Source organism: Nyctibius grandis, chromosome 3 (genome assembly GCF_013368605.1).
Source record: "Nyctibius grandis isolate bNycGra1 chromosome 3, bNycGra1.pri, whole genome shotgun sequence".
Lineage (NCBI taxonomy): Eukaryota > Metazoa > Chordata > Aves > Nyctibiiformes > Nyctibiidae > Nyctibius > Nyctibius grandis.
This window is the reverse complement of record NC_090660.1, coordinates 12323692-12350386: the sequence shown is the minus strand read 5'-3', so window position 1 is coordinate 12350386 and position 26695 is coordinate 12323692. Positions and strand designations below refer to the sequence as shown.

The 26695-nt window shown below is 42.6% G+C and overlaps 1 protein-coding gene across 1 annotated transcript in view; it reads right to left on the bottom strand.

Moving 5' to 3' along the window:
* Positions 1-7456: 7456 nt before the first annotated feature.
* ADTRP (androgen dependent TFPI regulating protein) overlaps positions 7457-26695 on the bottom strand; it is a 33133-nt gene continuing 13894 nt past the window's right edge. The window contains exons 4-6 of the mRNA XM_068397231.1: positions 18868-18983; positions 13803-13954; positions 7457-7500 (exon numbers count right to left, since the gene is read on the bottom strand). Coding sequence (XP_068253332.1) covers positions 7457-7500; positions 13803-13954; positions 18868-18983 — 312 coding nt within the window. The remainder of the gene's footprint in view (positions 7501-13802; positions 13955-18867; positions 18984-26695) is intronic.

The following is a 26695-nucleotide window of genomic DNA, read 5'->3' as shown; positions in this document are numbered from 1 at the left end:
ATAGGAGACAGCACTCACATGCACAGACAGAGAATGTAGGAGTGCTTTGTGAGCGCTCTGATAACTGGGAAACTCCAAACCCCAGTTACTAAGCAAAACAAACCAGAAACTCCTAAAAGGCACCACCACTGCTAAAAGGAAATGCATTTTTTTCTGTCAGCGTAATGACCAGATCAACCTCATTTCCGTTGTGACTGTTTTGTTTGGGTTCTTTTCCAGCTGATGACAAGAGCACGCTGGTGGAACGATGTCCCGCACCATTTCCTCCAGGTTGTTTCCTTTTTCTTCAGCTCTGGAAGCAGCTTGCACCATGTGGACTCAGATGGTTGGACCTGGACCCCTGTGCTGGTTTCTGTAGACGTACAGATGCCGGCTCCCACGAGGAGGAAGTCGCTGCAGCTGTACGTTCAGTGGAACATACTTTTACGATGAGCATATAGAAATGCCACCAGGGACAGAGCTTGGGGGATGCATCTGAATGGCACAGGCTTTGCCTACAAGAATGTGCTTTACATTGGTAATGTTTTTCTCCCTTATAAGGGACGGTCATATTTAAAGAGAGAGCATAACTGAGTCTCTCCCACAGTCTGGTCTTGCTGGCCACTTGGGGTTTGGGGTTTTTATATTCCCTCCACACATGTTTCTCTACTATTCTTCTGTGACCTTCTAACACTGCGGATCGCGTATCAGATGGCTAAACAGAGGTCCATTATAGCAGGCATTTGCAACATTTTGTTAGCAATAAATATGCTGTGGTTAGTAAATATGTTGTAATTAGATAGCATTACATGGAAACATGAGCTTCAGTATTTGCCAGAATTTCAAACTGGACTTAAAAAAAAGAAATAAAAAATTAAGAATTGGCTTTCATCTGAAATAGTTGAGGTGACTTCTCTTAGCCCATTTTGGTTTTTCTCCACCTTTAATTCAGGACTTAGATCAAAGTTCAGCTCTAAATTTGTGTTAGGAGCTAGAACTGAGACTTGGGGTGACTAGATTGATGACTAGAAGGGGAAATGTGGAGGAAGACTTGAAGGTTAAACTTTCACACGGTGCACAGCGTGCAAATGGATTTGTCTTTTCTTTCAGGGCTTTATCAGTAAGGTAAATGTAATACTGATGGAACACGAATGATCCTTGTTTTATATCAGAAAATGTATGCACAGACAACAGCAGTATGAAGTTCCACTGGTTAACCAAGATGTCTCTGCTGTGGCCTGGACTATTGATAGCAGAAAAGCTAAGCTGATCCTTCGCTGGTATTTTTTTTGAACTACAGGTAGGAAATAAATTCAGTAACTAAGAAGGCTCTTTGGAACAACTCCCTTTTTCTTTTTCTTGTATGCTTTTCTGCAAAGTTTTGAATCCAGTACAGACCGCCCATAAACCACAGGCTCTGTATATTTAGCCGTGTGTCTGTGATGACTGTGATTTCCAGATAGTTCATCTTCAAATAATGTGTTTTCTCCAACCAGGAGGGGTAGCCATTTTATGTTCCCTTACAAATAGCCATTCAAACTGATGTTTGGGTCTTGAGAACCAACACTGGCAAATTTGTAGTAAAAGTTGAAGAAAGGGGGAAAAGCTACAAGATAAAACTACTTCAGCCTTCTGTATCTTTGCAACTCATTTTCTTTCTAAAGTCAGAGCCACAAAAAAGGCACCATTTAAGGTGCAAGCGTGCAACTACCCTGCTCAAGAATAATATGCAAGTCTTAATGACATGAGCACATAGACAGAGTACTCAAATATTTGTTTTGTTTTCACCTACACAACAACATAAAAACAGCTGCTTAACTTAAACACTTCACTGTCTTTTAATATAAAGTCTTCCTCATAATGTTTTTATTCTCTTCCATCCACTTCCACTTTCTTATTCCTACTCCACCCATTTCCAATGTTTCTACATGCTTTTCAAGTTGTTCTGCTCCTTTTTGGTTCATTTGTGCTGTACACCATCCATCAAGTCATCTCTGGAACTTATAAGTACTTTTGCAAAGACAACAATGGGAAGGCAGTTGCACATGGTATTTTTTTTGGCTAGATCCTCCAGGAACAATGGCTATTGTTTGGCAGCTAGCAAGGAGGAGGCTGCTTTTGCAGTGTAAGGGTTGAGAGCCTTGGGGGTTGTTCATCAAAAGGTTGTGAGCCATATTAAGGTATGTGTGATTCAAGGTCAAAACTATTTGGCAACATCTGTCTTAAACGGAAAAAAAAAGAAGAAAAAAAAAAATAAAAAGGAAAACAACCCCAAACCTGAGACTATGGGTAAAAATAATGTGCTCTGTTAACTTTTGGTTCTTTCCTCTTGCACATAATTGTTATAGGTTACATGACCAGCTTTCTGTTCATTGTACCTGTGATTTTGACTTAACACCGCAGTGCTGGTTGGTTGTGAGCTGACGCAGCGGGACAGCGCGGGAGTGTTCTTTTGGGCTGGGGCTGGTTTGGGCTCACAGACGTGTGAGTGAAACAATGCCTCTGCCAGAAGCCTCCACAGGTGCTTGAGGAGTCTTATAGCGAACTATTAATTAGCTCGGTTTGTAATGTCGACGGGACCCCCGGTTGCAGCACCCCTGAACAGCGTCGCTAACGTTGAAATAACCCACAACCGCATATAACGCTGCGAGGGGTGGGCAGGGGCAGCTTTCCGGAATGAGGCACGGCCCCTCTCGGCGCTTAGGGGCGGGCGAGCAGCCCGGGAGCCCCCGCGCCTCTGTGCGCGCAGCTCCGCGGGGGCGCGGGCAGGCGGCGGCGCCAGCGCGCCCCACCAGGTGGCACTGTGGCGCCTCGGGAGCCCCGGAGCCGCCCCCCGCCCCGCCCCGCCCGCTGGAAATTAAAATAATTAAGAGTCATCAAAGTGTCCGAGCCGCCGCTGGAAGGGAGGCGCTGAATTTGGGTGCGTTTCTCCGGGGCGCGAGAGCCCGGCGGCAGCGGCAGCCCCGCTTTAAGGTGTTTGCTCCCTTTCGGAGGCACCTTCCAAAGCTGTCCTTCCCTCTGTCAGCGTCCAGAGGAGCCTGACGGAAACAAGTGCTTGATCATGGAGCATCCTTAATCATGGAGCGTCCTCCCCTCGTATACGTGTGTCCTCATGTCCCGGTCGGGCACTGGTGATGCTTGGGCACGTCGAGCCCCGCTGCGGCCGTGCCATAGTGCCCGGAGCTGTCACGCAACCACAGCCTGTGCGGGATTTGAGTGGGGAGCAGAGGCTGTTCCCGTGATTTTGGGAGTTCCCACGGCTGGCCGAGGCAGGGAAAGGTGATTTGTGGGCCTGGGCAAGAACAGCCCGAGTCCTTGCAAGCCTCTGGGTGGGAGCTCCCTCAGCGAGGCAGGGAGGTGTGCTGCCCGCTCCACGCTCTGCTGTGGGACGGCCACCTCTGAGCCTGGGGACAGTCACCTCTGCAGCACAGAGTTTGTAAACTGGGGGCCTGAGCTCTTCACAGATGGACCCTTTCCCCGCACGCACATACTGTGCAGTGCGCTTGTGCTGTGTCAGAGCCAAGGGATGCTGCTACCTGGGCTTTGGATCCTGATGTGGAAGAAAAGCAGCAGAAGGAAAAACTGATGCTTCCAAACACAGGCAGAAGTGGCGGCATGTTTTAGCACACCAACTTCTAGTAGATTAAGTGATGAATGTGTCTTTCACCTGCCAGCTGGTGATGGCGGCGTTGCTAGGTGGTTCTGCTCCACAAGCTTGAATGAACATCTCAAAACGAAAAGCAGGTATGTGTTGGTGTGTGTAGGTTTCCGTCTCTCCTCCTTGAAGAGAAGAGTGAAACCAGATCGTCCTGTGTACTCGGAAGAGGTAGTTCTGTTTGTCTCAAGTGTAGAAAAAAAAAGCGTTATTTTCTTATATATGTGCTGCGCTCTGGGTAGTGAGGGAAATCACCCTCTCAAGGTGAAAGGAACTTGAAGGTTTGCTTAAATGTTTTGAGGGTGTTTGATGGAAGGTGACATTTGAAACGCCAAGTAGTAGTATTAAATTTTATAGCTCAGAACTATTATTGTGCTGTGTCCTAGAGGTTTTACTCAAACCCATGTTTTTAAACACCAACGTCTGAAAGTTAAACTAAAGTGCATTGACATCAAACACCTTAGGTATTTGGTTTGCTTTTCAGAAACATTGAACTCCTTGCAGGGTAGGGCCTCCGGAGACTTTAAAAAGGCAAAAATTTCACTTTGGAGCTGTTGACCACTTGTTACGAGGTCTGGCCTGTCATAATTGTATTTAGTTTTTACCTGCTGTTTTTTCCAAATGGTTAATTCAATCACTAACAGTTCTTAGCTATAAGCAGTAGTTTTAGTTCAAGAGCAGAACTTCATATTGGGGTTTTTCATATGAATCCACACAGCCAGTAACCTCTTCTTCTGAAGTAACCAGATAATCAGTAAGGTTAAATACTAACAAAAATTAATATGAACGCATATATGAATGCAATGATTTTTTTCGATATGTACTGAATAAATTGCCTGGGAAATGGGTCTTAGTTTGCCTCTCATGGTTGATTCTAAGCCTCCTCTTACCAATACCCCTGAGACTCTCTGTTTAATTTTGTGGCACAAAATATTTAATTATGTGCTCTGCCAAGTGAATACAAGGTCTCAAATTGAATTTCAGCCTCCCTGGGCAACTATTTTAGACACTTTGGTAGAATGTAAATGCATATTTTCTGCGTGCCAGATCCCAGCCCCATATCCATCAAAGTAAATCTTCAGCAGTTCCACTGAAGGTTTGGAACAATCCTAAATTATGTTATTGAGGTCAGATTGTGACCCTGAAGCTCTGGCAGAGACCCAAACCAAGAAATTTGTGTGGGAAATTGAGGAGGGAATAAATTAGCACTTGCCTATGTTTTTTGTGGGAGTAAACTGTTACAAAGGTGTGAGCTAAGATGAAAGCTTCTAATCATGGTGGATATTGCTTTCCAGCTGTTTCTGCTGGAAATAACTCTCTGTATGTGTATGGGATGGGTCCTTACTTTATGATGGTGTTCTGTCTCAAATAACAACCGATTTTACTTTTACTTTCCCTGACTGTCCCCATCCCCCTCACTCCCTCCGAAGAAAAACTGCTTAATCTTGTAAAAAGAAAGTCCAGGGGTAGGTTCTAGTTTGGTTTTGGTTTTTTTTTTTGCTCTGGGGAATTTAAACCTTCATTTTCTCTCTGCCAAACAAAAGTGGTAGGTCTAAATAATATTAGGTAACTGTGGTTGTCATCCTGCATATTGTACTGCGGAAAAAAATAATTGCTGTTTTTTTGCCCGAGGGTTTAAGCAGCGGTCCCTTGGTCTGACTGGGAGCATGTCATTTTCTTCCCGACTGAGACTGCGTACTGGCGAGCAGAGCAGCATGAAAGGATTCCTGCACAGCTGCACCGGGTGAGTGGGCGGGCATCTCATTCAGTAATAACATCTAATTTATACAGCCACGAAAATCTACAGCTATAAATAAACAGTTCTGACTGACTTTGCATACTTACTCAAAATAAAATGAAAGAAACAGACTGGAAAGAGGAATCTAGTGTAAATGTCATAAAGGACAGATCCTTACTCAGTGTACCTCAGCAAAGCCTTTTTGAAATCACAGGGAAAACGGGGGTTCACGATCGACAATGTATGCTTTCCTCCTTACAGGGCTTCATGGGCATCAGGGAAGGGAGCAAAGCAAACCCAAGATCCCAGCCGTGTTTTGGGGACTGGGAAGAGCAGTGTCTCTTCTGAGCCCTTTTCAAAGAAAGAAACATCACCCCCGCCGCCCCCCCCCCCGCTTCATGATTTTCCTCTCCTGCTGGACTCCTGTAGTCCAGCATGAAAACCACCACACCACATCCCAGAGGTAAATCTTGGTGTGAGCAGGAGTGAAGGGTGAGATCTGCCGTTTGTATCCTGGCTGGATGTGGAAAGAAATGCCCCTCAGTGTCAGGGCCCAGGCTTTGTTTTGAATTTCTGACATTTAAACTGCTTGCGCTGGAGTATTAGTACAAAAAAAACCCCAAAACCTCCAAAAACCCCACCCCAACAAACCTGTACAGGGAGTCTCCTGAACTTTCTCCTCTTCCCTAACCCTTCATGGTTTTTCTTCTGTCTGGCTCTCTGAAATATTTCCTTTGACCAGCAGATTTCAGCTGAATTCTTTCCATGTTCTCCTTTAGCTTCAACAGAAAAGGAAGGGGGGTGGGTGTAATTGCTTACATTCCCCTTGCAAAGTTAGCTGGACCGAGTTATCTAGATAAGCTGGGAATTATTGAATGTGCTCACGTCTTTCATTGAGTTAACTTAGTTTGCAGTCTAGCCCTAGTATATTAACTTCCCAGACTAGAATTTTATCAGGTGCTTAACATGTGAGAAGCACAATCTTGTGTATACACATAATTTTTTTCATTGCTCACAGGCAGCTTACAATGTGTTTCGTTTTCACTAAAGCTCCAGCAGCATCTGAAAATAACACCCCGGTGAACTGTGTGCACATCAGCTCTAGGCTAAGGGTTTTGGCAATGAAGATGGAGTTAGACATTTAAGTACTGCAACTAGTATCAAATCCTCATTTATATGCAAGGCTAATAACAGAGATCTTTCTTTTTCATGTTGACCATTAAGGAACACTTACGCTACTGTCAGTTTTGCCTGTTTATTGGAGTTTGCAAAGCAGATCTCCAGTGTTTTAGATCTTAACAAGATGTTGAGGCTAATAACAGAAATCAACTATATTGAGCGAGATTAGTAAACATGTGAATGGAGTGTAATTATATGGCAGGCAGCTTTATCTTAAACAGTGCTTTAAATTAACATGCTTTCTGTCAAGGCAATCATACAGTCAGTATAATTAGGTTACTTTTGCTGCAAAATTAACTGAAACCAAGAAAAAGGAAGAAAGTGTTGCGTTCAGATTTCCTGTTAAAATGGAGGGGAGATATTATGCATATTAATATTCCAAAATGTTTCTCGTTAGAAGAACTTGGCTTCATGGTGAACTTTCTGAGCAGACATTCCTAATTACAGTCCTTGTTAGCCCAATTTGTTATCTAGCTAGCTTGGAAGTCACAGCACTGTTAAAATTACCCCTTCTCTTAATTTTTTCCAGACTTGATGAAGGGTAACCCAAACAAGAGCTGGCCTGCATTCACAGGTCTTTTACAGAGTGGTGCCAAGCTCATGAGGGAGTTCGTTTACCGGTGATGAGTTTTAACCATGGACACATCCTCACGTATGTTGTGCAAGAGATGAGAAAACTGTGTAAACACACGAACACAGTTTTCTTATTCATGGCAGTTGCAGAGTTATCATCTAAGAGGCAAACATTTCATATTTTCCACCAGTTTTCCATATGTCTGATGACATAATGGCTTCACCAGAAGCTGCAATGCATTGGAGAAACAATTTATCACAGCTGCATTTATTTTCCTCTACTTCATGGCTTCAGCATTCACGGAGAGATTGTTTGGCTTGAAGAGGAGGATTCACTTGCCTTTCCGCCTGTAGTCCAGTATTACTATTGAGTCTCCTGTTTGGAGGCAGAGGAGAACAGATCATTGGAAAAAAAAGACACAACAGAGAAGTCCTCTCACAGATCAAGCACACTGTTGGGAGGAGGATGCGAACCTGGCCCCAGCCTCCCAACATCCCTGGGGAACTGAACCCATCTGGGAGTGGGAGTAAGCTATGAGTGCACGACTCGGACCAGCTGCTAATGCCAAGTGCTGCAGAAGTCGAATGAGCCTGGGATGTCCCTAACACGTAAGGGATTACTTGACTACTGAGGAATGATTTGAAATCTACCACGGGCCACATCCCTTGAAAATAATGGTGCTTTGCTAGGGGGGAAAAATGTGTCTGCCACCAAAAAAAGCCTAGCTTGGTGCAAGAATATGTGAAAAGCTTTAAAAATAAAGCTCATCTGAAAAGGCAGCAGATGATTAATCCTTCGGCTAAGATATCTGGAGCATCCTCATGTGTCTGGCCAGGATGGCAGAGGACCTACCAAAGACCCCACAGCTTTCTGAAGCACCAGCTAGAGACCAGAAGTGCTACCATGGGGCACCAAGTGTGGCAGTAACCAAATATATTTGGGTACCCTTATCTAAAGCACTGTCTCAGCCTCTCCTGTTGATGATCACTTATTCACAGGGAACTCTCTTTTGAAGGTGCTTTCCTTGTCCATAGACCTCAGAAGCTCTGAAACACTAATTGCTGTATTTTGTTTATCTCCAGCTTGCACAACATTTGGCAATTGACCTGAAATGGAACAAAATCCTGGCATTTTTTCCTTCCCAAATAATCCTGTAAGTATTTTGTACTGACCAAATAGAAATTTTAAAGAAGAGGGTGAAAAAACTCCACCAAAAAAAACCCCTAGCCTATTAGGCCAGGGACAGTGTATTAGCAAGCACCTGTTAGAGTCTGGCCTTCAGTGATGAAATCGTAAGCCCTGCGTTGCCAGAGCTTCTGATCCGGTCTCCCTGCAGTGGATCATCAGATAAACTTGTCAGCAAGAGTAGGGCATGTGACAGATGGTGCAGGTTTCCTTTAAATAGCTAGACTCTTCTACCCAAGGGGTGAGCTGCAGCTTGGGGGAGTGACAAATACGAAAGATATAAGTATGCCATCACAGGTTTGTGGCACAACCAGGATGAATGGATGAGTCAAAACTAAATATTCTTATTTAGTTTGCAAACTCTGGGCTGTAAGTCCTCTTAAGTTTGAGTTCCATTCGTCACTGGCAATATAGTGATATTGTAGATACAAACATTATTTGTTCACGGAAAGAAATAGATATACCCTGGACTCTTATTCTTTGATTTTAAAGGCATGATAGAACAAATGAAGATATCTTCTGGAAAGGAGGCTCAGTTTAAAAAACCCCTCCTGGACACTGTAATAACAAAGGGTGGAGAACCTGTGCCTGGATTGATAACTACCTGCAGAACATGAGCATTTCAACATTCATACAAAAACTGCTGTTCATAAGCCTGTACCAGTACAATGGTAGAATGATTATGTACCCCACGCAGTTGCCCTTTGCATCCCTTTATTTGCCACTCGGGTTTCTGCAATCTCAACAGCTGCTCAGAAGAACGAGAGCATCGAGAATTCAATCGCATTATAGTATTGCTTTGTACTGCAGAGATCCACGCGCTGTCACGTAAGCTGGGTTTCCCAGTAGCTGACTACAGGGTATTAAGGGAGCTCGGTTTCACAAGCACGTAAATACAAAAATAAAACCCAGAGAAAAACAATCAGTTCCTAAAACATGTTATCTGTTTCTGGAAAATGCATTTAATGCAAAAGTACTCCAAAAAGAAGAGGAAAAATACGTTAAAGAGAAGATTGCCATCTAACTTTAGCTCAGCCTTAGGTGAATATGTTTCAGCAATGTCTTCTCAAGATATTCAAGAGCTCATAGAATATCTGGAGGAGCACGTCCATTTGTGCACTGGGCACAAGGAAGTTACTCCACCATAACTTTCCTCTTTCTCCTGAGAGCAATGGCTCTTATTGTTGTTGTACTGCCTCATCCCTTGCTTTACAATATCTTTAATTCTGACTTTGCCCCCCTGGTGTTCCTCGGCCAGCTGCTGGCCAAAGCTTTCCCTTCAGGACAGCAAGCATCCACCCATGTCTGTTGGAGCTGCTGCCCGCTCCAACAGCCAGTCTCCCTTTCTGCCCTGTTTATCTCCCCAAGGACAGTTCCATCACCTGGGGATGAGCATTTCTCTGGACTTGGCAGAGGTCTCATGGCTGTAAAATCTCGCAAGTGGTTTGCCCAGTGTCCCTCAGCAGGCATTTAAATCACTGGTGTAGCAGGTAGCTGTTGCTGGCTATAGCTCCTCTCCACCTGCATTTCAAAGTATTGAAATGAAGCAGGTGATGAATGTTGTTTTGGGTTTTTTTTTTTCAGGCATGTCAAGTGGAAGACAAATGAATCTGCTCCATCTTCAAATGCTGGTGCCAGAGAAGAGACCTCACCTGAGATGTTGCTCTGTCTGATGTGGAAAACTTTGATCTGAATTTCTCCTGAGGATCTGGTTGTCTCACCAGGAGCAAAACCCAAGGGAAAACTGCATTGCTTTATTTTTAAGAGTTCAGGTTTGACTGGTCAAAGTAACGTGAGATCAGTTGCCTGCATGATGTTTTCTACCCATCGGGAATGGGAGAAGCTATCACACAGTTCATTTTTGGTACTTGGACCCTGCAGCCAAATTCTTGGCTGAGGTAAATTTATGGCAGTGAAAGAATCAGCCCATTGTTTCCAATTATCCTCTTTGGAGTTTCTGTATTGCTCAACATTGTCTAGTCCTCTAGAAACTCTGGGATTTAAAACAAAAAAAAAAAAGTCATTACTTGTACTGTTTTCTGTGCCTCTCAGGCTGTGCAGCTGGGTTGCCTTAGTTACCACCAATCCAACTGTGCAAGGGGAGGGAGAGGCACATGAGAGATAATACATTTTTAAAACCTCCAATACTGTATGAAACAGTTTGTCTATAAATAATAAAACAAATTTAGGGTCTGGCATCTTTTGGTTGTTCTGAAAAGGAAAAACAAGGTTATATTATTCGGCAGTCTGGATTTTCCAGCTCTGGGAAATGATACTGCATCTTTTTGGTCAAGCACAGGACATAGCTTTAAAAATTACTTGCTTGAAGCTGCCATCCATAGACTTTGGAATAAGTTGGAACTGAAAATACCTTTAAGGGCGAAAAAGAGGAAATATTTATGTAGCTGGTTTTAGGAAAAGTGATAGTGGCCTGAAGCTATAAAGGAACATGGAAGAGAACCCACATGAAGCATGGTATGCTGTGGGACAAGCTTCATTTGCAGCCTACAGTCTGCCACAGGATGCAAGTCCAGAAGGAAACCAGGCTTGCTACCCATGTGGAGCTATTTATTAATCACTTCTTGCACCTTCGAATAAACACAACTTATCTGGGCACAAACTCAGCAAGCTTTCTTCCTTCCAGTGGGAAAGAAAGAAAAAAAAAAAGAGAAAGAAAGAAAGAAAAAGAAGCAGCTGCCTCAGAGCCTTTCCCTTTGGGGCGAAGACTGGTCACAGCAGCCCAGGCAGGGCTCTCCGCCTTGGCAGATGCCACCAGCATCAGCTCTAATTGCTTGGTGGCTACAGGTGTTATTGGAGAAGGTGTTTCCAGATGTGCCTATAGAGACCTAGTGGACAATTGCATTACTCTGTAACTCAAACTATGCCTTTAGGGGACTGAGAAGGAAACAAAAGAGAGGGAAGAAGTGCCCTTCCACATACCCTTTCTTTTTGGGGAGGAGGAGGTGGGCAGGGTGGAGGGTGCACAGAGATGAAGAAGTCTGTCCTCTACTACCACAGATTGTTTTGCTTTATGTGTGTGGGGTTTTTTCTGCAGTGTTATTTTACTGCATCATCTCCCTTATTGTGATGGGAAGGCAAGACAGGAAAGGGTAGAATGAAAAAAAAAGTACATGGAGCCATTTTTGCTGTGAGAAGAAAGGTATGTTGGAATCGTGTCTTCATTCAGTTTGCAGCTGTTTTTACTCTGGCAATGCTGAGCCAAAGATTTGTTTCAGTCAGGAACATATTAAGACTTTGGCACACTGTAATTTGGAATAGCTTCCCTCTGGCAGTGTTTCAATGCTTATTGGGACCTTGTTATCAATACCAGCTTAAGGAAGTCTCCTACCCTTTTCTTGGGTGGACACAGCTGGGAAATGGATCGGGAAAATGATCTGAGTGAAAACAGCCCCTTCTTGCAAGAAACAGGCATGCGTGGTGGAGTAGGAAGGGGTGAGGGGCGGTGGGCAGGAGCTTACTGAGAAGTTATGGCTGCCAAAGCCCCTGTATTATCACACTGCAGCCTCAGATATCGCAGAGTTGCCAACTATTGGGATGCAGCTTGCAGCTTCTTTTATCGGTGCACAGCAAATCCAGGGCATGCTGCCAGTCCTGGAGGTGAAGACCTTAGGATGCACATGAAGTTGCAAGAGTTTGCACAAACATGCGGAACTATAACTCAGGGGGAATCTTCTGCACGTGGATGAAAACACCATGTAATTGTTAAGGCCATGAGTTTGTGTGTCCATTGAAAAATATCAAGTATGCATGGAGAAGCAGATCCATCACATGCGGGAGGCCTCCATGGATTGCAAAAGCACATCAGGTATCAATGGAGAATGTCATGTATGCTATGTTTATATATGTTCTCTGAGTTTACATCATGCTGAGTTTACATCATGCTAAGTTTACATCACGCTATCACAACTGAGGGTGCTTTTCAGCCTTTCTGTGTGCACAGAAAAGAAAGTTGAGTGCTTGCCCCAGTTTCTTTAGAAATCTCTTAAATTAACATCTCTTAAGTGAGTATATTTAGTCAACTGTTCAAAATGTGCTTAATTTTTGCAGTTAATTTGATCTCTGCTTGGAACGACCTTTTGTCTGATCAATTAACACCTTGGAAATCAAATTATTTTAATTCTGATTATCTCCAACTTATGCATCAGGCATACTCTAGGCCTGAAATTACTAACACGTATTCAGTGATGAAAAAATCCGATACCTAGAGGTACCAGATATCAGATCTCTTATAAAGACCTATACTGTCTTTGATTAGTCATAGTTACTATTTATGTGATGCCTCTTAAACCAGAGCTAGTGCAGAAAGGCTGCAGATCTGTTTTCATTTACCAGCAATCCTCATCTCGTATCGTGTTTATGCAAGAATAGAATTCGGCCAAAATTTCCAAACATGGACATGTAGAACAAGCACCTCATTTGCAAAGGTACCAAGCGGTGAAGTTGGTTATTCAGCACATTTGAAAGTCAATCTGCTGCTTTTAGGTAGCTGAGTACGAGTGGTGAGAGACTAGCCACAGACACTCTACTTTGGCTTGACAGGCATGTGAGACTTCAGAAAATGGATCAGGCATCAAATGTTCCCTGAGAACAGAGAGAGGTTGTTTTATTTATTTTCAGAGGTGTTTTTGCAGTGTTTTTTTCTTTCATCAGAAAGCTAGTTTAAGAAGTTGCAAATGTTCACACATTTGTCCTAAATAAAATACACACGTTTTCCTGACGGAAACACTTTCATCCTCAAAAACTTAATCTTGAATGAAAAAGGAGAGAGGAAACCAGAAGGGGGGGGGGAAGGGAAAATCCCATGCCAAACCCCCAAAGCTGCTTCATCAGTTCTTTCTTTCTTCCACCTGTTGAATGTGTCCTCCTAAACTACCTTTTTTTTTCCTAACTACCTGTTTGTCCAAGGAAGCTGCCTTTCATTTTCTTTAAATCACTGCTGATTATACCACTACCAAAGCAGAAGGGAGAAGTTCTCAAGAGTTTGTAAAACTTTCTGAAGTGCTGTTTGACTTACGGAGCTGCTGCTGCTGTGGTGCTTTCACTGGATACACTAATGCCCTCCTACACTGCCCACTAATGCCCACAGTAAACAGTGCCGTTCCCTAGTCTGACAAACGCTACGTGATGCAGGTGTAAGAGTTTTAGCCAGAGAGATTTGGCTTCTCTGGACCCTTGTTTGAGAAGGAATTCAAAATCCAGTGATTATGCTGGTAAGAGTGCTTCTCAAGCCACATTAGAGAAACCTGGCCCAGTCTTTTATCCGGTAGGGTTGGGATTCTTGCTCCGATTTGCTCTCTGTTTGTTAGTAACTGGTTAGGACCTGGCAATCTCTGTCAGACACCCAAATGATACCCCCCAGTGTACAAGGGCCCCCTGCCTCTCCCCACCTGCCTAGGCAATCACAGGAATTCATTTTAGATAATTATTTTTTTTTCATATGGATAGAAATGAAAAACAAGTCTTGGACTGACCCCATATCATACGGTTGAGGAACGCCCCGAAGTTGTAGAAAGAGACGATGATGGCAACGCTACCGGCGAAAAAGGCTGCTAGCCCAACTGGGTTGAACAAAGCAAAGAGAGGGTATACCCACTCTCCTGTTACTGAATAAATCCACAGGACCCTAGGGAAGGAGAGAAATGACCTTTGGTTAGGACCATTCATTTAGAAGAACCACTTCATGATTTCTAACTCCTGAAGGGCCAAGTTATCAAAACAGTCTTGATACAGAGAAAATTAGCCCAGCTGTCAATACATCTCCTCGGCATTTGGGCTATTTGCTGTGAAGCACACTTGAGCCACTGCTAAATTAAACGGGTTTCAGCGCAGGTTGAAATGCACACAGTGTTCTGCTGTCACCCCGGTGGCATTGACCATTAACGGCAGTAAAATAACAGTAAAATAACAAAATGCTCAAAAATAGGGACATGTACTTGGCTGTTCTAAGTGAAGCTTATTCAAACAAGCTCTCACATACATGTGTGCTCTTTAGTTACAACAGCTTTTCTACCCCTGTCCAGGTCTCAAGGGTCTGTGGAGACGAAGCACTGTTTCTCACTGTCCCTATCCTGCCTCTGTTGACCACTGTTTTGGGGAGTGGAAAGAAGTTTTCAGGAGGTGAGAGGGCAAGGGGAATTCTTCAGCACCTTTTCTCTTGGCCTAAAAGTAGGAGGAGAGGAGGAGCAGGTAGGTAGGAAACAGCGGTGTAGCTGCTTTGCTCCTTTCTTCCAGAACTGTTTGCAAAGCAGCGTTTGGAAAAGGGAAAGAAGGAAAAGGAAGAGGATGAATATGCCCGCTTTATAGGGCTTCTTTTCTTCTACTTAGACCCTCCCTTTCTGCCTTTTTCTTCTCTCAAAAAACATCATGTAGTGGCTGTCAGTTCACTGGTATTATTTTCATTGTTTGCGACTCGTAAGAGTGGCTGGTAGCAAATGCATGGACTTAGTATAAAAATGGTCTTTACATATTAAATATAGCAAAAAAATGCATTTTTATGGATAAAATTATAAATAGTTGTATTGAATATGTAAAGGATATAAAAATAGGGCAGATGTCCAGTGATTGTTATGAGGATGTGCCATTCTAACGATGGGCAGAACTTCCCTAAAAAGAATATTTGGGTCCAAAGAGTCCTAAAAGGTTTGATTCTTGGTTAAAAAAAAACACATCTGAGGAGTTTGACATACTTTCCACTACAAGTGCTAACACGGGAATGCAATCCCACTCTATCTGAAGGCACCCAGCCTGCCACCTTGCGCTGAGCATCGTGCCTCAAAGAGAAGTGACAAACAGGCTGTTCCACCAGCCTGCAAATGTGTCATAAAACTGAGGAATGGGAGAGTGCTAAGGAAAAAAAAAAATGTCTGAAAAGATGATTTCTCATTTCTCTAGTTACAGTAGGAAGGGGTAGGGTATAAAAAAAGGAGGGATTTTTTACCTTGCCTGTGAAGACAGATTCACTAATCCCTACCTAAGGGGTAGAGTGGAGAAGTGGAGGGGGTTGGTAGTGGAGGTGTCTGGGCTGAGCATGGAAATGTTATGTGTAGAGATTCATTTTCATGATTTAAGATAGGTTCTTTCATCAAACAAAATGGGCTGTAAAACAGGTAAGTGATTTAAAAAGAAAAAAAAAAGCCTACACAAAAGGCCGCTGAGGAGAAATACTGAAGACTGGGTGCTAGCAGGAGCCCAAGCAGATGTCAGCAAGCGTTCTTCAGTGCGCAGGGCTACTATTGTCTTAGTGTGTCATGAACAGTAGGAGTGACAACTCTCTTTATTTTATATAATGAGGAACTAGATTATCTTAACCCAATTCGGCCAGCTGACATGCCTGATATTTTTGAACCCATATTTTAAGTGCTTCCAGCTTTCTGACTTGGTGGGAGCTGTGTGTTGCCAGTTTTTTATTATCTTGGGGCATACCTCCAGATTCCTGAGCTTACTCATTTTGAACACAGAACAGTTAACAGTTTTTTGTTTTAGTTTTTTTGGGTTTTGTTTTGGTTTGGTTTTTTTTGTTGTTTTTTCTTTTTGCTAGGGATTTCATAAAATGCACCCCACAACTTGTAAATGCATATTTCTCATGGGTAATTACCTGTTAAATATACATGCAGAATTCAGAGGCATATTATTCTGAAGACTTCATTTTACCAAATTTTCATTTTTACCAAGATTTTACTTTGGCTATCACTGAGTCAGAAGCAGGCAATGCCCAGAATTATGGAGAGGATAGATTGAGATAACAGCCCTGGGTATAACCAAAGTTGCAAAACTGCTATAGGATAGAAAATGGCATATAGTTATCAGGGAGAGATGATGTGCTGTCATAGTACAGCTGGATGCAACTGGGGGATTTATCCTGCCCTCTTATTACCCATCTGTTAATGTTAATGGGACCACCACATTCACTGAAGGGAAAAAAAAGGTCTCTAGGGACTTACTAAATGGGAGGATCCGGAAAGGAGAAAAGAACATATTGGCTACATATGAGCTCCCTGAGACTGTGGTTAATTCAAAATTAAAAGGTTGTGAACTGAAAATGAGCATGCAGTGAAGGAAAAATATTTTGATTCCTAACAGAGGTGGAATATGAACATATTGCAAGAAAGCCATCACTCTCTAGATGTAATTTGGTTTGGATTTTTTTTGTGTGTTAGTTTTGTATAAGGAGTGCTATCTATAATGATTTATATATATTCCCTTGCAAAGGTAGCTTGAACTTTTCTCCAAAAACACATGCAAAACTGTGAAGATATTAAGATTTATTTTATACTGATCTATTAGCACTGAAATGGGAAAGGGCAATCCATTGTTACTTCCTTTTTAAGATTTAAAATGCAAGTTCTAAAATTTATATATTCTTCACTGTTTTCAATGTGATGACTCCAGGAGTAAGGCACTACTTAATGCAAGCAGGAGATGCAAGATCCACCCTTGCAAGAATTAACTAACATGCCTAACGGTTCTCTTAGCCCTGGTGTCCTGCAGCTGGAAGCCACATTTCCTTTAGACCACTATGGGTATTCAAAGCTACAGTGAAGCCCCGCTCAGAGGCAGGTACCCAGTGCAAGGCATCACTGGCTTCGGGGTTTCTCCTTGCCCTGCAGGGACCGGGGTGTTCTCAGCCCATCGACACCAGGGAAAGGGAAGCACAGTGACGACAGTGACAGTTCAAGGAGAGGCTTTTATGAAAGACTCTGTGTTGCTTGTGAAACGTAAGGTGCCCAAATGGGGCTATTAAATCACCAGGTTGCAGCACCCACAGTAAAATGCGCACACGTGTTAAGATTTCAGCGCACAGGCTAAAAAAATTTTCTGTTCGTTGAAAGCTATCATCTGTGGTTGCAGGGAACCAAGACAAGGAGGCAAAAAGAAAGCAGACAGGAGATTTCGTGCTGCCTCAGGAGGAGAGAAAGCAACAGTAATGAAATCCTAATATCATTTATCCAGTTATCAGGGCCCTAGGACACAGGGGACAAGCGCTCTAAGGGACCACCTTCCTCTCAGGACCCTGGCAGCACCATGCAACATGAATTCCATGAAGATACTGGGAAGGCTCAAATGTGTTGATCCTCTTCCTTTGATGAGGATTCTGGTCCTGGCATGAGCCATGTCTCCTGTGGGATGAAATTGCTCAGCTGATAGGGGTTTGAGGGGAAAGCATGGCACATGTGACTGCAATAGTCGCCTGGAGAGCTGTCTGGTCTCAAAGACAGTAAAAAACAAATGCTGTCAGAAGACAAGCAAAACAAAGCTGGTGTTAGCAACTGGGTGAACCAGAACACAGAAAAGGAATTTAGGAAGCTGTGGTTGTAATCCTGTTAGGCTCTGGGCTGGATTAGGATAAATGGTTCCTAACTTGGTTATGTAATGTAGCAGTGAGGTCCATTGCTTCCACAGCCAACTCTGATGGCTTTCAAGTCACAAGAGCATTTCATCTGTGCAGTTTGTTTTCTGTTCCAGGTTTTCATTCAGTGGGCTGAAGGTAGTCTCAACTAGTGACAACTGCTGGGTAGGAATGGGAAGGATGGGTTCCCTAATAGTCCCAGTGACCTCTCAGAAATCTTTGCATGAGGACAAGTCTCTTCCTTGCTGACCTGCTGTTCTGTATCATCCACCCTAGGGCCCAGGTGTTTCCTGACCTCTGGAAAGCATACCCTGAACCTAGATGGACCTGCTCCTGAGCTGAGTCTCAACATAAGGCACCTTCAAAATGATTTGAAGTTTTGGCAGCTGCCCATAGCTAAGACGGAACAGGCAGTGCCTCCAGACCCCAGCACTGCAGCCGAGATGCGATGAGCAGGAGTGAATGCAAACCCAGCTCCAGGGGTGCATGACCACACACAGTAGGTGGGTGTAGGGCTATGGGAGGGGGGGTGGGGGAAACTGGTTAGATATGGTTTATTGTCTTACGATCACCCTCCAGCAGGATGGAGATCAACTGTGGCACATTGCTGGAAACGTAGGCGGTGTCCACCGGTGGAGTGGGAGGTGGTAGTGGGGCAGATGCCTCCTTGCTACCTATCAGTTTGCACCTGGCTCCGAGTATCATTTTCTGTCTCAAGTTTCTAAATCCAGTTATGTGTCCCTGCCAAATACTGAACTGAGTTTTACTCCTCTTCTGCTCCTGTGACCCCCAGACCTTTGAGATGTGGTGTTTTTACAGTGAGCAAGACAGCAAGCAGAGGTAAGCTTGATGGTACTGGCAGAAATGAAAGGAGAACTCCAGCCCAGCAGAAATAACTCAAAGTAATCCAGAGTTTATGGCAATTTAGTTGCCTTTCTATGAGAGGCCCTACAAGAGGAGGAGATACCATTTCTGGTCTCAGGAGCTGTTATCGTGCTTGAAGAAACCTACTCTGCCTATGTCTGGAAATAGTTTCCATGGGTCTCACCTGAAGTTTAAATAACTTCTCCACAGAACAGACTACAGTCTCCCATGTGCCTGGGGGGGAACTTACATTTAAGTATGGAGTTTGGCCTTGTTTTACGAAGTAGATCACTTGAAGAAAATGTTTTAAAGTACATAATTCTTACCAACTGATATACAGAAAAGCGACAAATCCTAATAGGATCAATCCCTTCTTCTTTGCTGGGTAACGGTGTGGCGTGGCAAGGATTTCCAGGAGAGCAAATGGCAATACAGCCGTGTGCTGAGGAGAAAAGAGAGCCCGTCACTGAGCGGTTGCAGTGCCTCGCCTTCCGGCATTTGCTGATCACAAAGCTCAAGAGCCTGTCCGTGAGCAAAGGATTATTTAACAATACTGAATGTAATTGTATACAAATGCACATACTTATTTTTTTTTTTATAGTGAAGAAGCACCCCTGCAGTAACAAGCATGGAAATTTTCTTGTTAGCATGCTGTAAAAAGTACTGGAACAAAGTCCACCTTTCGAGTGACCTGCATTACTTTATAACAGGTGAGTTTTCCTTTCACATTTTATAATGCAACACATTTTTTGGTAATTCCCATTAGAGTACGAAAGATCCTGAAGTCTATTGTTGTGTGTGTTTGAGGACGAAATTCTCCTCCTCAAACTCATCAAGCAATTGCTGAATTGTCTTCACGTTTTCTTCAGGTTATTATTGTAGTTTATATATTGTTATTTATTATTTATTCCAGTACAAATGTAGCATGTTGTGCTTCTCTTGTCAACTGAAAAATGTGGTGGTAAACATACAGAGAGGACTTAAGTTAGCTGTGATTCAAGGTGGTGAAGGAACTTCAAATAAGCTTAACCAAGAGTTAGTAAAGAGTTAGCTTGCTGGAGTGTTTTTTTTCCTTTTTTTTTTTTTTTTTGTCAATGAGTTTGAATGTACTAAACAGCTTCAGTTTCAAGGGCTTTTATGATGACAACTCTCTGAGCATGGAGGATTTTCAGCACAGGGCAGGCAGCTTGGTGGCAGTGACTGTTTTATGGCAGGGAGCTGCCTCCACAAGGGATGCTTGTGACCTGTGCACCCCCGGGGAGGTTGGGAGTACAGCAGAACACCTCCTGGGCTGGCATGTTAAACAGGCAATGCAGGGCTGTTGGGATGCCAACACCTTTTCTTGTTGGCTGATTTGTGGCAACTTCAGAAAATAATTTGTTGGGGTGAAACTTCCCCACTAGGAGTTTTGTAATATTCCCTGTGCAAGCAAATGATAGTTCTAAGCTGCAATACCTAGGACAGAATGCCTAAACAATGCTGGGGAACAACACAGCAAAAACAGTCAATGAGGTGCGACGGGTGAAAACTATAGCAACAACTGTAGCTGACATGTTGGTCAAATTCCTAACAATTAAGCAGCAAATAGTTTCACAGGTAGATGGAGGGGGGAGGAGGAGGGGGTGGCAGCAGAGGAAGATAGACTGACTTAAAAAAAAATAAAAAGAACACCAAACTTGATGATTTTGTTTTGTTTTGTTTTGTTTTTCCCTAAAGGCCCAACTTGCTGGGTGTATGGTATGAAGTTTCCTCTTGTCCAAAGGAATTGGTTCTAGTACCGTTAATGTATATATTTGTCAGAAGCTGTGTTGCATATCTGATACGGTTGTACAGTGTCAAAGTTTTATTGACGTATATTTATAGTATGAGTTGCCACAAAACCACATTAAATCCTTTAAATGCCCATTGAACTACATACAGCATGCATGAAAGCATTCTTTACCAATTTGTTTAAGAGGCAGACATCCATTTTTGTCTGCTGCTGCCAAGTGACAGCCCTCTGGAAACTACATGTCCTCCTTCAGGCCCCCCCAGTGCCCCCCCCAGGAGTTGCTATTCATACCTGGCTGTTCTGCTACCAAAATAACCCTTCCATATCAGTTATCATTTTTCAGAGAAAGGAGATAGAAAAGATTTATTTGATGTTCCAGTTCCTCTCACTCATTGGCACTGAGATTTTTCTTTGATCTGTTTCACAGAGATGTTCCTCACCTCTACAACCTGCTTGGTTGACAGCAGAGGTCTAGTTGTATAAGTACAAGTGATTCCTGGATTAATTTAACCACAAAAGTGTCTTCGGTGCACAGAGTTTTCATGTATAATCCCTCTAAACATCTTTTAGTCAGAAATCTATGTGTCAAGCTGCTTTTAGAATGATAAAAAAGTTTGTTTTCCATAGATGTCAACAGTTTGTCTTTGAATAAAATTAAAATACTCATGCAAGACAGCAAGGATAGAAAACTTGTGCTTTGTCCTCACTATTAGGCTTCAGCCTTTTGCAGTGGATTTGTTATGACATAGAATCATACAATCGGTTTGGTTGGAAAGGACCTTTAAGATCATCAAGTCCAACCATTAACCTAGCACTGCCAAGTCCGCCACTGTCCAGTGGGCTACAAAATTCCTTTGGGCTACATGACATGTCCTTGCTAGTCAATTAATTTAAACACTTTTAACAACTATAAGCTGGCTGTTCCAGCTGTATTATTGCTGTGCTAAGAGGGATTTAGTAGGAGTGACCTGGTGAAATAATCCTTTGTTGAAGTGAATAGTTTTTAGGTAGGGGTTATTTTATATACTCATTTCCTTAGTTTGGGGCTTTTTGTTCTCAGAGTGAATGTTAAATAATTACAAGTCAGCAGTATGATGCTGCTTTAATAGAAAAGCATGTGGCATTCTGGGATGGTATTAACAGGAATATTGTGTTTAGGAAAGACCTGGGAAGTAACTATTCTGCTCCGCTTGAATTCATGAGGTTTTGGCTGGCACTCTGTCTCTGATTTAGGGTACCACATTTTGACAGGTGCAGATAATTCGGAGCACATCCAGAAAAGGACAGCACAAACAGCAAAAAAGTATGAACAGGAAAGTAGTCCAAAGGCAAGATTAGAGTAATTTAGAATAGACTAGAATATTTCAGTTGGAAGGGACCTACAAAGATCATCTAGTTCAACTGCCTGACCATTTCAGGGCTGACCAAGTTAAAGCATGGTATTAAGGACATAATTGTCCAAATGCCTCTTACTGACAGGCATGTCAGCCTGCTGTTGACAGCACCCCCAGACCCCTTTCTGCTCACCAGCCACTCCTCTCCCAATTTATACTTGTGCCCAGCGTTACTCGTTACAGATTACTAACTGTAGGATCCAGCATTTGGACTTGTTAAATTTCAGCTCATTAATCATAGCCCAATGCTCCAATCTATCTCGATTCCTCTGAAAGGCCTCTTGTCCCTCAAAAGAGTCAACAGCACTTGCCAGTTTGATATCATGAGCAAACTTGCTAATGGTGCATTCAACTCCTGCATCCATATCACTGATAAATATATTGAACAGATCTGGCCTTAGAATTGAGCCCTGAGGAACACCGCTGGTGACCAGGCACCAGCCAGATGTAGCCCCATTCACTGCAACATTTTGTGCCCTGCCCTTCAGCCAGTTCTTCACCCAGTGCACCATGAACCTGCTCATCCCACAGTTGAACAACTTGTCCAGAAGGATGCTGTGAGGGACAGTATCAAAAGCCTTACTAAAATCTGCTGCCTCCCCTTCATCCAGTAGGTGGGTGACCTTATCATAGAAGGATATTAAATTAGTTAAACAGGAGTTTCCCTTTGTGAACATATATTGACTGTGTCTGATGATTGCATTGTTCTTTAAATGCCTTTCAATAGTACCCAGTGTAGTAATCTTCTCCATAATTTTTCCTGGAACTGAGGTTAGAGTAACAGGTCAGCAGTTTCCTGGATCTTCCCTCACACCCTTCTTGTAAATTGGAATAACATTGGCTAGCTTCCAGTCAGCAGGGACCTCCCCAGACTCCTAAGACCTTTGGTAAATGATCGAGATGGGTCCTGCCATAACATCCACTAGCTCCTTCAGGGCAGCCCCTGAAAAATCACAACTGAATTTGTTGTTGCATCTACAGAGAAAAGGAAAATGAGAGAGGTTTCAAAGGCTTGAGAGGTTGATAACAGCAATGACTGTGATGGGCGAGTTCTCCGTGTCCATCACAGTTAGGACCAAGGGTGATTGGCTCAGTTTTCCTCAAGAGAGATTTCGCTTTATACTGGGAAATATGTTGCAAGGGCAAGCAGGGAAGCGAGCACCTAGGGGAGCCAGGCAAGCCCTTTACAGAAGAAGCTAGGCAAGAAGTTGAGTGTGATTCTGTCAAGGACCCTCTGGCCATCTCTGACCCAGCCTTGGTTTTTCTCTGACTCAGTGAGCTGACCCAGCTACCAAGGGCCGTGCAGACTCCAGGGCCAGTGCAATCAGACACGTCCAGAAGCAGAGGATGAAAGCATGGAGAAATGGGGGCTCTCCTCTTCTGATGGGAGCAAGCTATCGTGACTAAGACCACTAATGTCTCCACTCAGCCAACTTCTTCTCTTTCTCAGTTCGTACGTCTTTGTGCTGCCTAAGAGTTTTGTGAATCCCATAGAAAAGGGGGGAAGAGGAGAGAAAAGCAGAGCTTTGCACGTCATTTACAATTTCTCATTTGCCTCACAGGAGTGAGCAGCACCGCACCGGGTGATGGCTGGAGGCACTTTGCAGCAACGTGAGGACAGCATGTTACAGTCACAGGGAGCAACAAGCTGGGTGTGTTAAGGGGGAGCCCACTACTCTGACACATGCATTGATATTGTGGATGAGTAGGAAACTGGTAGTGGTCACAAAAGACAGTTGGGAGCTGTTCAGTTTACTCTGTGTTGATTTAGAAAATGCTGATTTGCTTAACTTGTCATTTTTTGGCAAGCTCTTCTGCTTATGGAAGAGTTAGAGAAAATACTCAGGGGCCCGTAAATCAAAAGAAGTTTGAAAGTCACTGGCAAAGCTGAAAATTTGTCTGCTTTTGGAAATAACCAAGAGTTTAGTGGAAGTAGGTTGAAATTTCTGCTCTGCCTGATTCATGGGGGCTTGAAGAGTGCTGGAAGAGTGCTTCCGCGCCCAAGAGCAGCAAAAGCATTCAGGAGTGGGGCTGTCTGCCTCTTGTTTTGTGAACTGGTTCTTAAAGATCTTGGACATATCCTGACTTGGAAAAAGAAGTAAAGAGAAAAGGAGAAAAAAAAATAAATAAATATTTGTTGTGGCATAGGAAAGGTGCTTTCTTCCCAAGTCCAGTGATACTGGCACATGACTTAAAGTGTGTGCTGTGTCTTCTGTACGAATAATTGTAACTTCTAAAAAATATTTTGCCATATATTAATCCAATGTTATTTGTTACTAGATTATTACGTTATTCCTAGTTAGAGAGAATCACCGTATATATTAACTAGACATGTTTTTTGTAGGGCCATTTAAACTTGCCATGCAAATGGCTTTTTGAGACATATGGCTACAACAGCTCTCAGCTACTTCATGCACCCTCAGGATGAAAATTTTTTGGTTTAGCATTATTCCCATTGTGGATATAAAGCTTCTTTTTTTTTTTTTCTTCCCCGCTTCCTTGTCATGTATACATACACCCCCGGCCCAATAAACACGTGGGAAAATCTTCCCTTGCACTTCTGCTATCTCAGAGTCTGCTGGTGACGTCATGTATTTCTGCTGAGCCCAGTCCATTAATGGTAAATTAATGGTAGAATTTCTACCATATAACCCATCACATTTATGAGAGCAGATGCCTATTTATACAGCAGACACCAGAGGAACATGTGGTTGGTTATGGGGTGCAAAGCCTGTCCTTTGCCTGTGACACACAGTTGGCTTTCCAAATGATGTCCCTCTCACAGCTGATAGACGTTGACTTTGGCAGCATTGTTAGTGATAGACCATATATCATGGTTAATCATATCTGTTGAAAGGCTTTAAAGATTTCTCATATCCTTCTCAAAAAAAAACCCCATGTATTTTCTCATTTGAGTTATTTTTACCATAGGTCTCTAGTGCACAGTCATTAAATATACTTCCAACCCTATTTATCTGCGCTTTATACCCGTAAACTGACGTATGTCTGACGAGTGCAGTATTTGTATGGGGCCAAATTCAAACATACAGTTTTACCTCTTGCTTTAAAGAAAACTTAATAATTAAGCTCAGACTGACACAGATCAAAACATTGGCAAAAATTGCTGGAAACAGTGACTCATTTTTTATTTCAATTAACAGTTTCTCAGTTTCACATATAAACAGTGAAACTGTCAAAAATAATTATCACAGAGGGAAAAAAACCCTTTTTCACTCCAAGGTAAGGAAAACAAGCTAAAACAATAGCTGTGTGTACTGCTGAGGCTGTCAATGAACTGAACTGAATGAGAGGGCTTTTTTTCTTTTCTTGGTAAGAATCCTCTTAGTACTTATTTTTATGTTCTTTGAAATATTAATATATTTACTTGTCTAGTAACCTCTGTTTGTTGAGGAAAGCTTTCAGCTTGCAAATTTTGTAAGGACAGAAGCATTTTAAATGCCTTTTTTAAAAATCTATTTGTACAGTGGAAAGATAAAAGCTATGAGACTTTCAAAATTATCAGAGACATTTTGTTAACTAATCACACTTATGATCTGAATTCTGATTCCAAACATTTGATTTAAAAATCCTCTGTGGTTCTTTTTGTCACTTATGATTTTTAACTTGAGTTTATTTTGTTTTGTTTTTTTTTTGCTTTTTTCCTGACAAACTTAGGAATAAAAATACTTAGTTATAAAATGGCAAAATTCTTTTTGTTGCTCATAAACTCTGGCATATGAATAGAGGGGGAAGAAAATTTCTTAAACGTATGCTGAACTTTATCTGAAATATTGGCCTGTTAACTCATCTCCTGTGGAGGAAAATGAAATGATAACGTTCTCCTGCTTCTTTATTTTTTGTTTCCTACCCTATGTTGTATATTTCCCAGGACACACTTCAGGTCCATGAGTTTAAACTGAGATAACTAGTTCTCTTGGGGTATTATTTCCACTGTTTGGTAAGACCTTATGGAATTTTTACTTCCCATATTTTGAGTAATTTGTGTATTTATTCAATGTTATATCCTCATTTTGCTGTTGAGAATAGAAGTAAAAGCAAGTTTCCTGGGGCTGAGAAGACAGGGTTGGGTAGAGTTTGTGTTCAGCTGCAGGCTCCAGCCTAGGCTGGGTTTTAAGCCCATGAATAATCTCCCCAGAGCTGCTGAGATCACTTGTACGCCTAATGCATGCGTCGCAGTTTGCCTCGGTTTGACCCTGTTTGACTTGAGAGTGAAGGAAATGATGCCTTGGTTGACCATAGCTGTCTGTTTCTAATTCGTCTGCATTTACATACCCTCTGTGTCTGCTTTCCATTAACATGTGAGACTTTAGCAGGGGGATTTTTCACAAAGTTACCGCTGGCCAAACTAAACTCCGCTGGGCACAGTTGGACACCATCAAGTGCTTTTGAAAAACTGCCCGTGTTTCTGCTTTCAGACAAATTCCCTGCAGAGCTTGTGTGCTGACAACCACTCGTGGCTGATACTCATGCTTGTATCTTCTCCATCAGTACATTACTGCAAAGAAAAACTAAGAACCCACTTTGGTGCTGTCTTATGAGACTCATGAAGCCAGTGTTCGTTGGTTGACCCTTGAGGTGTTTACTCAGTTATTCAGCTCTCTGTTGGGAGACGTCCTTTTGTCTATGGAAATTTCCTTGGGTTGGATGCTTTCATAAACAATTACAGCCTCTGTTATCTGAGCATAATAAAACTAAATGGCTTCCTGTCACCTATCTATTTAGTTTTATACTCCTCATAAGTTTCTGAATCTCTGCATGCTCTCTCCTTTCATGGCATCATTTTGGAACAAATTCCCTCTTTAGATTTATTTTGCTATGATACTGCCTTCATTCAAATACCTCCTTTAAAATTTTCTTTTGTAATCTGTCCTTATACATTTTTCTTCCTCTCTTAACCTCTCTTTATTTTTTAGGGTGGGATGGGCTTAAACATTATTGTTCATTTTATTTCTTTAACTAACTAGTACA